We start from the raw sequence: 18,763 nt of genomic DNA, 5'->3' as shown, positions 1-18,763 counted from the left end.
TACTTACATTATAACTCTGCATCTGAAATGAGTACAGACTCCATCACTCAGTGAAGAGGAGCATTCTTACCTCTGCTTTAATTAAAAGATGCAGTTTCTGAAAGATGTTTGTACCCGAATGGTTCTTTATCTTTTCTGGAACAACCTATAAATTACAGTTAGACTCTACTATTGGTACAGATGTATGAAGAAAAGTCTACATATTGAAATATGTTATCACTTTACTTCAACTAATATCAACAGTAACACTGATATATTTTGCAAATATACAATATGTAGAGTGTAGCCTCACACTAATAACATTAGATGACATGCAGACAGTTCTACTTTCCCTTATAAGAACAGTATATATTTTTTTAAACTGCAAGGAACAGAGCCTCAGGGGACCCGTATGAGCCCTCTTAAGGTAAGCCGCAGAATTTAGAATAGTATGAGTGATACTTAATAATGTAATTACTCCTTTTCTTTTCATGAAGATAATTTAGAGGAGAAGGAGCAGAAGGGGAAAACATATTGCACGTGTGAAACAAACGTGGACAGCTTTAAACAAAAGGCTAAACTCTAGATTGCTGTATTTGCTCTCTGTGGAGGTTAACAAAGTGCTCAGTTTGCAGTTTTGCTGGTATTGTGATATCAATGGTATGAAAGGGAAAAAATTACTCAGCCTCTCCCCCCTCACCCCCCAAATATTAGAGATGCCATGAGCAAGCCAATATGAAAAGTCACTGTCTTGTTCTCATGTCCTCATTATTCCTGGCAATTTTATTACTGTTAAATAGAAAATCGACTGGTGGTTATTATTATTATTACTCTTTTACCCATCTCACACTGGAACTTTTTGCTCATCCTCTTCAAGGTTTGCTTTTAGGCTGGTACAGTTTTGCAGCCGTGATTCCTTTGTCTCTAGTGTTTAGGTGTAAAGTCCTTGCAGTGGCTCAAAATGCTGAAACTACAAAGTAGGCGCCATGTATAACTTTGTACAGGATTTTGGGATAAAAATTGTATATAAATTTGCAAATGGTTTGATTACAACACATAAGCAACGATAGCACAGCCTGTTTTTATGTGATGTCTTGCAGCTAACTGGACTATGAAAGTGAGGGTTTGAGCATAAACTCAGCCTGCTGAGTGCTGGGTACTTTCAAACTAACAAACGTGATGAGTAAAAATGGTGAAGCCACTTTGTTGCTAGCACATGGCTACATGGAATTACATTTTTTTTTTTTAATATATATATATATATAAAAACCCTATACTAAATTCTAAAACAAACCTTCAAGTTTCAGAGCACTTCCACCTGGAAACACTCTGACTACAGTTCAGCTTCATTGGGGGTAAAAATGAGAAATTATGGTAAAGAGGAAACAAAGTCGCTGAGGAAGATGGAAGTCTGCCATTTTCATGTTTGAGATGAATGTTTTTGCAGTGTATACATGCACCTGTCGTAACTCTTCACGTGTGTTCCTTAAATCATAGGCATACAAAAGAAATGTGGATCATGTAAATTCACAGTTATCACAGCCTTTAAAGTGTCTAAGAATTTCTGTGACCAATGCTTGAAGATGACCACTGGTAAATGGTCATCCTACATTGCTACGGTATAATTACTGCATCTTAACGAGTTTGCTTACCTGAAATAGCAGAGCAGTTATAATACTGATTACGTATGATATTATCGTGTTAATAAAATAAGGATTTATACAAAGCAGTATTTGGCTACAACATTTAAATGCTATGTTACTTGGCACATTTAGTAATGATTGCTTAGAAATCTTAGCAAGTCCAGAGGACTTTTAATGAAAATACTGAAATGTCTGAAATTTGTTTCTAACGTTTAATATTTTTGGTCTACTCTTCCATATGCTATTCATCTATTATACTGTCCTATCAAGTAAGTGGAATTCCTTGTAAAGTCTATATTGCTAGTTTTGTGGACTGAAAAAATTTCTTTCCAAGCACAAATGTTAACTATACAGTATATATATATATTTATATGTATATATTTATATTATATAAAGTTTACTTACGTACTTTCATCAACCATATCAGGTCTACTTATTTTTTTTGCCCATTGACAATAAAAGAGCAAGAATGCAACACTTGGTTCTGTATCACTTTTTTCCTTTTTTCATAGACTAAGTTTTTATTATGCGTGTAAAATTGTCAAGGGATTTGGTGTAAAAGGTAGCTTTACCCATATTCAGCAAGCAGCATGTTTTCAAGGCAGTTTGGAAATAAGAACTAACCAGATGGTAAGTGTCTATCGAGTAGATAAGTAAAACCAGTATCGATTGCGCTAACTTGAATTATTTTATTTAGTAACAGCAAGCCTTTAAGCTCACACAACTCAATTAGGTTGTCTAGGTAAAAACCGACAATATTATTTGTTGCTTCCTGTAAGTGCCTTTGTAACCTTGTTTAAAACTACAGTTATTAGGAGGGTCAACGTGTTCTAGACTATTGTGCTGATGCCACTGTGTTTGGGCTTAGTGCTGGCTGAAGTGGAGGGAGGTGGTGGCGGTCCGTGGTGATGCTGAGAGTGCTGGGGATGAGAAGAGTGCCCTGGGTGCGGAGGGGGCAGTGGCGGATGAGGAGAGTGGGTATGCTGCGCGTGGGGGTGCTGCATGTAAGGAGTATGCTGGGAGTGTGCCGCATGCTGGGAATGGGGCACATGTTGGTGATACTGGTGTGGGTGCTGGATATGCTGGGGAGGGTGATAGTGGTGGTGGTGGTGGTAGGGTGGTGGGTTCTGCTGCATGTGACAGTACTGCGAATGGTGAGAGTGCACTTGTGCCTGTGTCTGCCCCTCAGCTGGCCCTGCGTGATGCATGGCAGAAGGATGCTGTGAGTGTTGCTGATGTGGGATTACTGGAGGGTGCGGAGGTTGCTGTGATGAGCCAGATGGTGGATGGCCTTGGGAAGGTGGCTTTCCCCTTTTACTACCAAATAAGGAACCTAGGAGTGAGGAGGAGTTAGGCATAGTCTGGTGAGGGCGAGATGGACACTCTCGGGTTGATGTAGCTCTTCGGCGCATGTGAGGACTGCTAATGATGGACCCCTAAAAAGAAATTAATAGAAATAAAAATTAAAAAAAAATCTTAAAATGTTTAAAAGAAAAAGTTCACACTGACCCACAAACTCCTCCTTCAGTGTTCACGTGGGTGGACTATGTTAAGAGTTCTAGGAAAAATTTTATTTCCACCTTCTCTAAGTTGCCAATGAGGCATTCATGCCCTTCTTGGGATATTTTAAGCATTAAATGTTTTTCTCTCAGTACTTTAATATCAAAAGCTATCACTTTAAATAAGGAAAATGTCACGGAAGAGTAACATGACATAAAACCTAGGAGTGTGTTTTAAAAGGAAAAATACATTTTAAAATACTGTAAAAATACCATACTTGCTTTTTTACAACAAAAAATAAAGCTACATTAAAGTCAACCTAAATAGTTAAACACACAGCAGCAAATATTACAGTTACAATTCAGATTTCAAAACAGTATTTTAAACGTTTTTTTTATAGCAGCTTTCCACTACTGTATGCCACAGTGCTGCTTCTCAAGCCTACTTCTGAATTATGTGTTTAATGGAACCATACCATTTTTGCCACTAAGATTTCTATGTGATCGTGTTCTTCTGACCTGTGGTCCAACGTTCTCTATTATTTAGCCTGGAAGGTGTATTTAGTTTCTGGAAGTTTGGGGTTTGTATTTTTTAAAAAGAGTTATGGGACACAACAGTACTTAGGCAAAGTGTGCTAGATTTAAACTGCAATCTACCTAAAGCAAACACAAAAAAAAAAAAGAGAGAAAAAAAAGAAAAAAAAAAAAGAAAAATCTGCAAGCTGAATTCAGAGACATGAACAGTATATATATAAATGGTTTGAAGATGAATGAAATCTCATGAAATCCACATTGAATTCACCTATCTTAAAAATTTTTCCTCCCATGCCCTATCTGTGCAATTCCATGGTGTCATGACTGCATACATTTAGCAATTTAACTCGAAAATAAGCAATGGGAATGGTCAAGCATGAAAGTCAATAGTTGTAGCTAAATACCAAACAGCAGGAACAGTGTACTTTGTAACAAAGAGCAAGTGGGCTTTTAAGCTGGGACCAGACTGAAATGGTGGCAAAAGGACACAGCGTATTCATTTAACCATGCTTGCAGGAACAAAGGGAACAAGGTTAGCTCAAACCAAAAATGGCATTGGTCTAAAACAAGCTGTCAGTGCTTTTTAAGCTGGAAGAATATGGAGTGAGTAGCCTAGGCATGCATTTTATTTGAGGCAGGCAGGTTATATGTTAGAAGAAAAAAGAGCAAAAAAATATGTATATAAAAGAAAGGTTTGAAATGCACATCATCACATCCAGCTAGACATCAGTAACTTCCTACTTACTTCCATATTGCTGTCTAGCGATCCTGCACTGCTGCGTCGCCCACGCTTGCCTGCCCAGGACATGCAACACCATAGATTAGAGACTGAGACAAGACCCGGGTGAAAAACAGCTGCTTTCCCTGAATCGCTAGAGGAGTCTCTAAATGCAACTAGAGGGGCTGCAGGGGGGTTAACATTGCACTGGACTGGTACAGCAGCTACTAAGGCAGAAACTTAGATTTTTAAGGCCATTAGTTATATTAAGTTTCTGTATCTGACTAATTTTTAAGAGGTATTGTTGTGAATCAACTGTCATTAGCGGGGTGTGATTTTTTTTTTTTAATTTGTACAACTCTTAAAATACATGTATTTTAGCATCTATATTTAGTAGCATGATTATGGTGTTGACCAGCAACAATTTTGAATTGTTTGATTTCCTGTAATCTAATCGTCTATGAAGTTTCTTTCTTTAAAGACTGGTAGCATTGATATATACATGTGGGGTGGTATTAATTTAAATACAAAATTTAATATTGGCATATTCTGAACTTCAGTGTGGGGGATTGGTGAGGGGCATTGGTTTCATCATTTCATTTTCAGTTTTGAACCTCAGTGGATTTCATATAATCTTCTTTCATGAGGTTTAAAAAAACTAAACTTAATTTTTGATCAACAAATCTGGAATCTGTCTTCACATTATGGCTAGATTTTGTTTGTTTAGCTGTGCAGTGCTTTATCTTTAAGTATGATGGATTTGTTCTCCAACACTCTCAAATTGCCAAAGACATTTGCCTAAAACTACACATGAATCACCAGACTGTTTGCCTAAAGAGCCAGAATACCTCAGTGGCTATGTATAGGACACAGGATCCCAGATTTTCTCTCTCATTTCACGGGAGAGAAAATAGCATATGGCTGCAGTGGAAATAGATTTTTTTTTTTAAACGATAGCTTGTTGAGCATTGCTTTGCAAAGTTTCAGAATACTTTACTGGCAGGGTTTATAAACAAAGCTAACCTTCGAAGAGCGGACAGGTTCTCAAAGCTTCTCTAAAATCTGCATGTTTTTAGACACCTAAGTTTTCTCAATGCTTTCTCCTTGTTTTCCTGCAAGGCCAAATATCAAAGACAATCTCCACCCTGCATTGGTACATTGCTACCTTCAGAATCTTCTACTCTTAACAGGCGGTTTTGGGGAGGAATGTGAAAATTTCAGCATCACTAAATCTATGAGCCACATAGCCTTATCTTTAGAAGCCCAAAAGCCACATGGTATCAGAGCTAAAGAGAAGAGCGTTGGGACTGGTTTGTAAGTGGGACACAACAGGGAGGTTCACCCTTACTTCTTGACATACCCTTTCATAGACCAATTTAGACCACCCATAAGCCTTATAAGATCAGTACGATCTAAAAATACCACCTATTGGATCCATAAGCGTAACTTTGACCTGGTTGGTCACGAGATGCTGCCCTGCAACACAGGTTTCTCTTAAGAGCTACAGTTCTCTCTAGACTACTGTAACATTTCCCCCTCTCTTATTATCACCAAGAGCTACTCCCCAGAACAAACCCCTCTACATTGACATTACATTGAGGGGAAGGCGTTTGTCATCAAGGTGTTTTGTTCGACTTGTTAAATTTGTTGGAATTTTGAACAATTCCCCTAGACATGCTCTTTGGCAAAAGCTTGGTGCTTCATCTCTTGCTGCAGTTTTAGCCTCATCAAAACCATAACTGTATTATCTTATGAACCCCCCAAGAAAAACTGGTTTTGATAATCCCGTATTTTTACTTCTAGTCAGGCTTTGGTATTTTTCTGGTCTGCTAACGGGATTAGTACTGATTAACGCTCAAATCACTCTTGCTTGCTCATACAAAATCACTGAGAAAGATAGCCATCTATTGACTTATGAGTCAATATTGCAAATAAGACTGACGGCTGCCACAAGTCATTAGATGTGGCTAAAAATGAAGGAAAACAGGAAAATCTGCTACCTTTTGCATATGGCAGGAGTCAAAGTCTCTAATAAAATAACCATGACCACGATATATACACTGTATATACGCACAGAAAGAGACAGATGGATTTTTGCTTAGAATAACTTCAGGGCAAAGTAGTACTCGCAAAGCCAAGAACAAACAGAAAAATCCTACTTAAAATGCCTGTAATTTCCCTCAGATAGGCACTATCACTATAAAGAGTGCTTTGTTATTTTCTTAAAAACAAATTAAACCCAATTCTGTATTGACCTACAGTGTGATATGAAAGCTATTAAGTAAATCCTCTAGAGCATTCCCCCTGCCAATGTGTGTTTATACAAGACTGTTCTGTAGTCTTTGAGATGGCATCCCATCTCAAAAATGTTTCCCTAGAGCTGCAGTGTTCAAATGCATTTCAAGAAAATGGCGATTCTCGACTAGAATTGTATGTAAGCGTAACTCTGTACTCGCATAATAATTAACAGCCGTGGTATAAAGCAAGGTGGTATTTATCAAATCTGAAGACCAGTTTTGCTTAATATACTACTGATCTACTTGACATTTTTAGGGATGTTACTTAGAGTGGTTTTTAATTTATTTTTATAAAATTAAATTTCAGTTAATTTAATCTTTTCTGATTCATTCCAACAATTCATTGATATTAGAGATGAATATTCTTTGTATCTTTAACTTACATAATATGTCTCATATATGTACATGCCTTATATGGGACTAAGAATATTTCAAATTTATAGTAGAAATATTAAGTGATTAAAATATTTTTACAAACGTAAACATTCCAAAAGAAAATTCAGTTTCATTAATAAAAATCCATTCTACCTTGCAGAAATTGATCTCACAGATGTACAGATCATTACAGTAAATGTAAATATTTGTCACTGCTACCCTGTATTTCTTGCAACTCTGTTCTATGCCAGTGAGATACATTGATATCTAAACAATGTATCATGATCTGGCTTTGTATCTCTCGGGAAAACAAGTTTGGAGAAAAGTTCTAAGTTAAGGTTTTGGTAAAGCCAAAGTAACGTAGCAGCTCTTACAACAATAAGTAGTTACATTAGCCTCCAAAGGCTGTCAAATTGATATTCCCAGCAGCAGCAGAATCTGTAACCATCTAGCTACTGAGCTTATAGGTCCTACCCGAGCTGACTTGCTCAGAATTATCTAAAAAATATGCTCTAATCATTAATTTAGAGAGACCACTTTCCAGGGTGAAAAGACTCTTTGTAACCTTCATATTTTCATCTTGTTTTCTGGGTGAAACAGGTATAGTCTTAGTATCATACACGTATAGTCTTAAGATCACACATCGATTGTGAAAATAGTTCCTTGGCATCTTCAAGCAGATTATTCTCAAAATACTGATTAAGCCCCAGGAGATGAGAAAACAGCATAACCACACCTCGTCTTGCTGAACTCCTCCTTCACTGGAAAAGCAAACAGTGTCTCTTCTGTAAGACAGAAGAGTTGTTGATACAAAGGTGTTTATATACAGTGTGGGGTGTCTTTGTACAACACACTTGTAAAATGGTTTGGTATTAACATAGGCATATCACAAAAGACTTGATTCATACAAATCTGTTTTATTTTAAAAAACCAGTACATTCTGTCATGCCCATTACTGTTGCTATTCCATTGAAGAATAGGAAATACAACAACAGCGACAAGGGAAGAGCCAGGAAAAATCTCTCCCTACTTGGAAAGCTCTTCTAATAAGGGAGAAAAAGACTGCTAGTATCCTCTGTCCTATATAGTGCAGCAAAATCCACGGGAGAGGAAGGAGAAAACCACCTAGTAACCCTGCCTGCATCAGATGAGGGAGGAGCCAGGGGACTGCACCATCCCGTCACAGATTGGTTCCACAGATTAAGGGATTCTGTAATTGCATGAATCGGAGCCTTTTTAAGGGGGTTACAATGCTGAGAAGTTCCACAGTCTTTTCCATTACATTTTGGGATATAGGAAATTTTACAAAATACACGATGAAATTGTTTTAAAAAAAAAAAAAAAAAAAGAAGCTTTTTTTGGAAGGTAGAAAGAAACATTTAAAAAGTTAAAGGTTGACGACTGAGATTATATGCAATATACAAATAGAACTATTTTAATTCTGGAACTACTTTATGTTTTTGTTTTGGGTTTAGTTTTTTTTTTTTAAAGTAGTCTCTACTGGTCTGTGATTGTTTTGAGATAGGTCAGGAGGATTATAAGACAAGCACAACTTATATTAATAGTAACAGTTATACCATCCTGCACTTATGTGCAGATTCCAATATTACATGGGTATGTCGGTTGTGTATTACCGGGGCAAACCATAAAATTACAATTTTTAAACCAGTGCAGTGTGTAAATATTATTTCCACCTTACAGGTTAGGGGTGGGGGGAATAAAGCTTGATTTCCACAGGTGCTCACCGCTGTAAACTCAACGTGAAAGCACTGGGTCTTCCAGCAACTCAAAGTCGCTGGAATTCAGATTGACTAGCCTAAAATCAGCCAAGAAACCTGTGAGAGACACAGAATCAGAAACGCAGCCAGTCTAATCCTCCATGCTCTGCTTTAGCGACCAAACCATTCTTCCCACGTACTAATGGCCATGATGGGACTTTACACCTTTCACATCTTTCTGTAAACCTACTTATCATGTAATTGTAGATGGAATAAGTGGTGAAATGTCAAAAATTCTATCGGAACCCGTAAAACTCAGCTTTAACTGCATTAAAATTTGTCTGTCTTCTAATATTTTTATGTAAATGAAGAATTCCAAAGTCTGGGACAAATTAATTCAGTTCTTCCTTGCCTACAGCTCAAGAATGTGTAGTAAAAATCACATGTTTTGCTTTTGAGAAAAATAAAGCACTAAATACTTTTGACATTCACATCTTGGAACAGTTGGTTGCCACATTCTGCTTTGTATTCCATGGAAAGAACTGTCAATCCACAATGAACAATACTATCTTTAAAATCAAGAGACCCTCATTCACATCCTTCTTGCAATTATGATTTAAGCTATCATGGCAAATGCACGGAAGAACAACCATCAAGAAATGATTCCTGACAGACAGATCTTGCCTTTCCTTACGGTTTACAGCTTAGGAGTCAGAATCATTCAGGGTATCAACATTCATTAGATCTAAGAAGCTTATGAATCATCGCTCCTTTCCAAGAGAGGAATTTAAAGTCACTTTCCACAGCCACCATTTACTACTGTGATACCTGGTAGAGAGTAACGGACTGTTTTCTTAACCAGTTTTGTCATATACCCGTGCAACCAAAATGCTGTTTAATCAGATTTCCCCTTCATTGAATAAATATTTTAAAAATTTCCGTTTGTTTTTGCAATGTTCATTGGACAATTATCTGCCTTACTGCATAGATAAAGCAACCAGGCAATTTTCTGATGTTTCTTAGATTTATTTCTCTTTAAATGTAGAAAGGAACTCTAAAAATCCACTTTCATCATGCCTTTTCCTACAGAAAGACACACATCCACACACAGTCCCACTACTCCTGTTCCTCCTCCTTTGTGATCCTGTGTTTCATCCACAGAGAGAAGAACTGAGTCAACCTAACTCAGTACTCTTTTACAGAAGCAATTTCGCATGGTATAATCACTGGGACACAGTATCTTGCTAACTGAAAGAGATTTCTTTTTTTTTCTATGGATCATCTGTCCCATATTAATACAAAATCAGCCTCGCATGCAAGCTATTCACTGAGAAAAGGCAGAGAAGACATGTATAATCTCATTAAAACTACACCAAATAACAAAGCAAATAACAGGTATGTAATTTCTCAAGTCAGTTGCACTGCACAAGACCAAACAGAAACTCTCCATAATTCTCAACTCGTTAAAAGTTAAAATTAAGTTTAGTTGGGTTTAACAAACTCATTGATAAACCCTGCAGTCTGTGAGTGATTTCTACTTTTTAGTATGGAAAAAAGTTATTTGCAGTAATAAGCATGCCAATTGTAGGCATGCCCTGTTGAAATGTGAAATGTTTTCATGATTACAAATACTTGTTTATTGCATAAACCCCATAACATGAATTTAAATACATGGCAATGTTTGAAAGACAGGGATGAAAAATTCCTGTGGGGTGAAAAAAATTAATCAGAAATCACAGTTATGGGTACAGATACCCACTGAACTCACATATTCAACAATATGGAAGTTCTCATTCTAATGAAATAAAAACAAAACAACAAAAAAGGATGATGGAAGTATCCTCAAATCTGAGATATAATAGTGGTGAGGACTAGTGGCTTGATCTAAAATCCACTGAAGGCAATCAAGCACCAATATTCAATTTCAGCCTGATTTTGGATCAAGGTCCTAGGTCTCCTTAATGAAGCAAATGGACATATGAGTATGAAAGCCTAAACAGAGAATAAAATAATTGAAAGAGCTCACTCTCTACATATTTGTATGCATATACATATACCCACCAAACACAGGCTATAATTTCAGTTTACAGCAATTTTGTTTATTGCAGCATAGCTAAAATCTCTTCTTTAGTTAAAAAAAGGAAAAAGATAAGTAGCGTCTACTACCAAAGTTATACACAGTATTGAAATTACGACTAGACTGTAAATCATCACTGCAATTAAAAGAACAAATCAGAGTATGTGACACAGACTATGAACTAAAAAAAATAATTGGAAAAAAAAAATAGTCACTACTATCCCCAGAAGTACTTTCTGAATAGTGGGCATGGTGTTCAGATATGGCGTCTTGTAAATGACAGGAATCACGTTGAACACTGAAGACAAGGTTACTACCCATGGTAGCCTGTATTACAAGGGTATGCCAGTTGTGTATTACCGAGGCAAACCATAAAATGAAAGCATACCAAACTTCCTCTGGCTTTTCTTTGGCTAAAAAAATCACACCACCACTCCTTTCCAGTCTTTAGCTATGTTAATCAATTAATAAATCTTAAGACACATCAGTAGCTTTGTGGGATATCAGTATTCTTGTCCACTAGGGCTTCCTTTCTTGGCAATAGTATTTCACAACAACCTCTTCTTTTGCAAGAACTGGGAACTATATCTTGAGTTACAAAACAATAAAAGAGCATCAGGGACACACTGTATCTGAATCACACAGTTCTAGGCAGAATTTAGTAGGGCTTCACTCAATTTCATTCATCAATGTGGTAACACAGGTACACTTGAGCACAAAATACACAGAAAGCGGTCATTACACAGCAACCAGTTTCTTTTTTTTTTTTCTTTCTAAGCCTATTGTATGAAGGGGAAGAAGCAAAGGGGAAGAAAAGAAGAAAGGAAAACTAAGTGGGTTAATCCTAGCACAAGTCAACCATTTTTTTTTCTAAAAGACTTACAATTTTTCCTCTGTCTTCACTCTCCTTTAAAAGTATATATAGCAATCTACAACGGTTTAAATGCTTTCAAATAGTGGTTGCTTAATAGAACGAGGGTAAAAAACAAACAGAAATTAAACACGAACTATGAAAGAGAAGCTATTTAAAATGCTTGAAGTTTCAGTATTACTAGTTCTGAAAGCCCACTGTGAGCTGGGCTTTATATGCATCGCTCACATCTTTGCATGCACTAGTCAGAGCCAGGAAATCAAGGCAGCGCTTACCTGCTTCAGACAGGTCTCTAAGGGAGCTGCTCAGTGCACTTCTTTTCAGCCCCTCCCCGGTAGCATAGCTGTCATCCAGGCAAGCTCTGTTCAGCGTCCCATTGCCAGAATCTTTTTTCAGACTAGAGCACTGAGACATGCTTGGACGCACCACACCCTTCTGTTTTTCTAGCTCAGCTGAAACAAAGAGAATAATTTTGCAATTCATATTTATTGACTATAACGGAGGACATGGTACCATGACAATTTCTGTATGTGATCACGTATTACTGGGAATAATAGATAAGAGTTCATTTTGGCACTGTTAAATGCCAGAGGAGAACTTCAACCCTGTACTAACAGCTTTATATTACAACATACAGGATGAAAGGCTGTTCCTCCTTTGGAAAAACAGAAGATAAAATTCCATGTTTAGACACATAACTTCCAGCAAAATATATCAATTTGTACTATGGCTACCTAATTGAGAGAATACAGGAATATCAACATGGAAATGAAGAAAAATTCAGTGAAACTTATTTGAAGAGCCATCACTGAGAATTTCAGTGATGTAAATTATCCCTAAAATTCTTACTGTAATTTATACTACAAATTACAAATTCATCTCTCCTCTGTCCATTGCTATTTGCAGTTTGTCTAGGCTGAATTTCCACTGCAGCTACACTGCAGTAAATAACAGTCAATAAACTCAGCTGGGGCTTAAGATATCATTGGGTTTTTCCTCTTTCTAGAATCAAAGCCATGGAAAAACCCCACATTATTTTGAACTTTTAAAGAATTTTAACGGCTTATACACACATTCAAGATTTTCTTATTTTGATTAGCTTGAAAATGCTCTATTATATGTACCTTTGTACTTACACTCTATTCTGTGCTTTTCCATTTCTTGAACCTCTGCAATTGACTCCCTCAAATCATCTGTAAACTTCTTCCTGTCCTGAGGATTTGGTGCATTGAAATTTATTAGTACTTTGATATCTGCTCCTGGAACAGCTGACGTGAGCCGAATACCGTTGGGATAATCTAGAAGAAAGAGTCAAGAAAAACTAAGCTCGGATTATTCCAATTACTTTTCTTTTAGTAAAAAACAAACAAACAAACAAACAAACAAAAAACCCCCCCACAACTGAAGGCTTTTTACTAGTTTTACCATACAGGGAACAAAGTCGGAGAAACAAAAGTCTAAAGGCACAGATTTAGAATGAAAATCCCTAAGATACCTTGGAACTGCTTAACTGTCAAGATACCGAATAAATATTGAAAGATAGTCTTTATGCAGCTGTTACCCTTAAGGTACAATGTACAATATAAAAGAAAAATCCCAGAAAAAACAAAAAAATTTAAGGGGATAATTTTTGTTTCATGGAGTGGATCCCATTACCTACCCTACTCAACTGTGACCAAAGTTTTGCTGAGTAAAGACTACTTGAATACCTCTGAAGTACTAGAAACTGTCTTATACTTTTAACTTAACGTTGGCAGGAAGGCAAACACACTAGCATTGTACAGCTTTTAGTATTTCCTGTTGTGTTCCCTGGACATCCTACTTTCATTTTCTTTCTTAAAAAAAGAAGTCAAAATTATCTGTGAAATTACATACTGAGGAAGTAAAAGGGGTGGAGGGTTTTTCCCCCCTCTTTTGGCCCATGTTATGGACATCTTCACAATAAAATGCAGATTTTTCAGCAAACTGTCTTTGCTTCTTTTCTAGCTGCACATCTGAGAATGCAAATTTTAACAGCTGACCAAAAATATCTCCTGGTTGAGACAAAATGTTCATTTACAGAAAGATAGCTTATAATGAAGATACATTCTGCTGTAGAAAACAGAATCAGGCTTTGCTTGAAGCACAGACCTGTAGAAACAGGGTGTCAGAAAAACTCAAAATGTGCATTCTAATTCACAATGTTTTCTTTTACTCAACTGCCTGACCTTACTGGTTTGCTAAAGCTCTCAAATATTTACTTAAGTATTCAACCTGAAGTTCAAGTGCCCCATGTACTAAAAATTCATTCCCTCAAGAACGAGCAGATGATGTAAGGTGGTCTCTTCCTCAAAGTCATTACGTTTCAACAATATACGGGCTTAAAATATTGAGAAACAAGTGCAAATGCTATGCTTTTTTAAAAGGATACCTTAACTTCCAAATCAGATTTGCAACTAAAAGCGAGGGAAGTCCATTTACCGTTCTCAGGTGAAAAAAGGTGCCAACTACCGCAAGCTTCAAAGGGTACAGAGGGGAAGGAGGGAGCAAGAATTTGGGGCTTCTGCCAGGGTCTGATAGCAACATCTTGCACAGCAGCAATGTATAGCTGATCTGCTTCTCCTGACCACATGACAATCGCATCTACCTTCAATCAAATAAGACAGCTGCCTCAAGTTGTCTGCAGCTGCTCTCGTTCAGAATACAGCCAAATGGCCAAAAGTGCAGAGGAGTCTGGTGCTGGGCAAGCTAACAGGTGGAGAGCATGGTATCACAGCATGTACTGTTTTGAACTCTGAAACTCCATATGCAGCAAACAGCTCTAGAAAGTGCACCACTTGGAAAAAAATAAAGTTTATAAAACAAGGAAACTTGGTAACGCCAAAGTCACATGGACTACCTTCACGTTTGAACAGAGAACTATGAATCTCCACATACTAAACAAACAAAAAAATTTTATTACCAGAGATACTTCTCTACATCGTATTGATTAAGCATCAGGAAACACTGACGCATTTATTGGTTTCAGATACACTCTCTCTAAAGTGATCTGCTTGCCCTTTATATTTTCAGTGATTTTGACTGAAAATGTAAAACATACTTCCCTTATGGCCTATTTTTTTGTTAGAGATACATGACATTATTTTCCCTTTTGGAGCTCATCCAATCCTCAGCGTAATTGCCTTCTATCATTAGAAGCCAATTCTTCTATCATCAACGCCAACCATTTTGTTCAACCTCACCAGTAGCCATACCAATATTTTTGTTGCTTCTGCTTTAGTGACACTAAGTTTTATTCACTTGAAGCCAGCTGATTCTGACAGCTGCTACACACAGACTTACTGAATGGCATGATGGCTCTGGCCAAAATAACCCGGAGCTTGCTGGGGACAGGGGAAACCAAGAATATGAATTTTACAAACCAGAGGGGAAGAATACTTCTCTTTCCCAACTGGAAAATACTGCATTCCACCTGACGGGCACTGATATTGGAAGCACAATCAGCTCACTGATTCACCGTAGTCAATTCACCTTAGGAGCCCAACTATGTCTACTTAAGTGTCTCAGTTAAAATGCCTCCAGTTCACTGGGAGGAATCCAACCTTTTACTTCTAGTTCCACTATAGATATTTTTAAGTTTACTTCAATAAAATGTTTCTACTTAGTATGCTTATGTGGTTTTTTTTTTTTTAATTTATTTAACTTGATATCAGAGGAATGATATGTTCTTCTATTTTTAGTAGAACCCAGGATAGAAATATTTGGTCTTCCTCTCTAAAAATGAATTTTATATCATATAATGTGTGCACAAGAGAGAGAGAATGAATGTGTATGTGTATGCATATAAATAATCTGCAGGCTACATCGCTGCTATAAGCTCTACAAAATCATGCCTTTTGAAATCTCCAGATGCTTTGACTCAGTAACAGTGACTTCTTTTAAGATAAGCATTGGAGCACATTCTCAAGGACAAGTGAAAACTAAGAGTTTTCTACAACAGAAAAGCACAGAAAATACTGAATGTCACACTGAACTATATCCAATTTATCATGAAGGTCAAGGTTTGCTTTACAAACCATTAAGTCAGGTCAAATAGACTGTCTCCCTATGTACCATACAAACAACTATGCTCTGCTACGTTATTACTGATGCTGTCTCCGGGCTTAAAATCTACAGGAGCATTAGCAAACTATTTGCTTTTTGTTGGGCTGCTGTCTGCTAAGACTAAGCTTGACAAGCATTAAAGATAAAAAGAATATTGGATTGATGCAGATTACAACTGACATAAACAAAAGGTGTCAGAAAATACAAACTTTAATCACGACTCTCTGCTTTGTATTAAATTTGAATGAGTATACATTACCTAGGCACAAAGTTAAGATATAAATCAGGAAAATAAATTAAATAGTGGTTTGAATTACATGTATCATTATAATAGTCATTATTTATTATCACACATTCAGTTCCAGCTGACTGTACCATTGACTCAGCAACAGATATAACATATTTGTTTCTTTACAAACATTCTATTCTTTACAAGCATTCACAAACACCACATTTGGCTAGATTTGGCTTCTGACTACAACAACAACAACAACAAAAATCTGACAGCAGTCTTGCTGTTTCTTATGCTGACACCATCTCGGTTTAAACTTCAGGGCTAAGTTAAATTCAGAGCAATTTTATTCCTACATTCAGAATCAAGTCCTGTCCGTCCCTTTCACTCACACAAGTTGTTATTTTATTTTATTTTATTTATAAATAAAATGGTCATCTAAAAAGAGAGGAAAGACTTACACTGGTTCTCAAAAAGAAGAACTTGCATTCCATAGAGAGAAAAGGACTGTCGAAAACTGTATGTGACTGAGTTCTTCTTCTTTTGAAAAATCTTGGTCACCTGAAAGTTATCACATAAACAAAGTTAAATATCCATTTTACCAAATGTGTTTGTGGAAAATTATTGTTCTTAAGAATTAGCATACGAGAAAACATGTTATGCCAAAGAAGGCAACAATCTGCCAGAAAAGATGAACTTGTAATTTTTTCCTTTTTTATTTTTAATGCAACTCATGTATTTAATCTACTACTACTGAAGAAACAAAGCTAGCTTTGAAGCACTGGTATCTCTTAACCAGAAGGTTTAATATTTTATCCAGATACAAAGCCTTTGTGTTCTCTATCCTCCAGAACTCCACTTCTCGATATTCCAGAAAGAAAAAAACCTGCATCATATTGTGCACTGTACCTGCTAGCAAAAATGTAAATATGTTTAAATTTTCCTTTTTAAAAAACTTAGCTGCTACCACACTTTCTTCTTACAGTCTGACTGCAGGCAGGACATGCCCATGGACCTCTCCACACAAGTTTAATTCTTAGCCCTTATTCTTATGTGCTGTGTGACCTTCCAAGCCTGCTTTGCTTCTGTGCACCTTCAAATACCGTCTTACACTACCTCATCCAATGACGCCCTGTTTTCCCGATGATTTGTACAGCACCTATCTCAATAACAGCACCTATCTCAATAACAGCACCTATCTCAATAACAGCACCTATCTCAATAACAGCACCTATCTCAATAACAGCACCTATCTCAATAACAGCACCTATCTCAATAAAAGCTCTGAGTCTGTGAAAACCTTTACTTTTTGCTACAATAGAAGTAACATACTACTACTTACCATCAATTTTGGGGTTCTCCTAAAGTGTGAATGCAACCACTCTTTCTCTTTATGACCAAGAGGTTTATTTTTACTAGTTCTTTCTCATTTTAACTTTTGGTGATGGCATTTTACTAGAACTGACAAATCTGGTCTATATTACTCCCAAAACAGTTTGATAAAACTACTGACATCTGAGTAAGTAATAAAAACCGACAGAAAACTTGCAATCCGAAGACGACAATGTTCTATCATTTTATACCCAAGTTCACATTTACAACTAGGAGGTTATATTCACAATCAGAAGGATTTTTTTTTTATTTACTTCCTGGTTTTAAGGTCTGAAGGTATGTAAAAATTACACACAATAAAATTGTGCATCTGAAGCACGCCTTTTTCGTAACAAAACGTGAAATATTTAGTTTAGTTCTTAGTTCTCAGGTAACAGCCAAATACATTCCAAATGGAGTGCAAGAAATTTTCCTATTTTTAAGAGTAAATCAACCAAATAATTCCAAGCTGTCACTAGTTTTGTATGTCTGTTTTTCAAAAGACTGGGTCAAGTTAAATGCACACTAAAAAGTCAAGTCAACTGTAAAATGTATTTCAACATATCCTATTCCTATTATTTCAAGGAATAAACATGTCTGGTTCATAGAACATCTGGGGAATATAAAGTAGTATGTAATTTTGGTTTTCCACAAGTAACTTGAATTCATTATTCACGGAATAAAGAATGTCTCCATTTATCCATTAGGGAAATGGGTAAACTGGAGGTAATTTTTGTTCTTTATAGTAAAAGCTATTGCATCAAAGTACTTTCTTACAATAGAGTGTAGTAATCAATAAAAGGCTTCAGTTTAAAAGCAAATTATATATAATGAAGAAAATTAAGAAAATTTAAATCTTAATCATCCCAAGATCGTTGGAGTACAGAGTAACAGGTAATCGATATTTATTTTTAGGAATGCTCATGCTCTTAATTGCCACTGATTTCATGGAGATAGGCATTTCTGAATACCTTGCTAGAAGTCTATCCACCTGAAAGTACATACCACAAGAAGATCATTAAATAAAAATATTTCTCGCTGGTGCAATCCAAGCTTCTGAGGTTTATTTGGATCTGGAACTTCAAACAGCCTACAGTAGCAAACAAGCCTCCGGTGGGGTAGAGAGAGGACCTACGATAATACAAAAGTTCATGGTTAATATAGCAATATTTAGCCAAGAAAGAGCACCTTTCATACCCAGAGTCTTTTTTTGAATACTTCAAATATTTTCACCTCTAAGCCCATTAGACTTCTTCATCAAAGGACCAACAACAGAAAAATGAAGATTTATATGCCACAAACTTGCATGACATTCAAACTTCATCAAAATTCTTATATAAAATATTCTCTAACAGCTTGCATTCCT

At 36.5% G+C, this 18,763-nt stretch overlaps 1 protein-coding gene across 1 annotated transcript in view; it reads right to left on the bottom strand.

The window, feature by feature from the left end:
* Positions 1–2,156: 2,156 nt before the first annotated feature.
* IQSEC1 (IQ motif and Sec7 domain 1) overlaps positions 2,157–18,763 on the bottom strand; it is a 149,687-nt gene continuing 133,080 nt past the window's right edge. Inside the window, exons 9-14 of the mRNA XM_009321981.1 lie at positions 18,403–18,528; positions 16,488–16,587; positions 12,848–13,009; positions 11,987–12,163; positions 4,401–4,450; positions 2,157–3,058 (exon numbers count right to left, since the gene is read on the bottom strand). Of these exons, the coding sequence (XP_009320256.1) occupies positions 2,453–3,058; positions 4,401–4,450; positions 11,987–12,163; positions 12,848–13,009; positions 16,488–16,587; positions 18,403–18,528 (1,221 nt within the window). The 3' untranslated portion in view covers positions 2,157–2,452. The remainder of the gene's footprint in view (positions 3,059–4,400; positions 4,451–11,986; positions 12,164–12,847; positions 13,010–16,487; positions 16,588–18,402; positions 18,529–18,763) is intronic.

The sequence above is a fragment of the Pygoscelis adeliae genome, unplaced genomic scaffold, assembly GCF_000699105.1.
Source record: "Pygoscelis adeliae isolate BGI_AS28 unplaced genomic scaffold, ASM69910v1 Scaffold304, whole genome shotgun sequence".
In the NCBI taxonomy this organism is placed as follows: domain Eukaryota; kingdom Metazoa; phylum Chordata; class Aves; order Sphenisciformes; family Spheniscidae; genus Pygoscelis; species Pygoscelis adeliae.
This window is presented reverse-complemented; position numbering and strand designations above follow the sequence as displayed.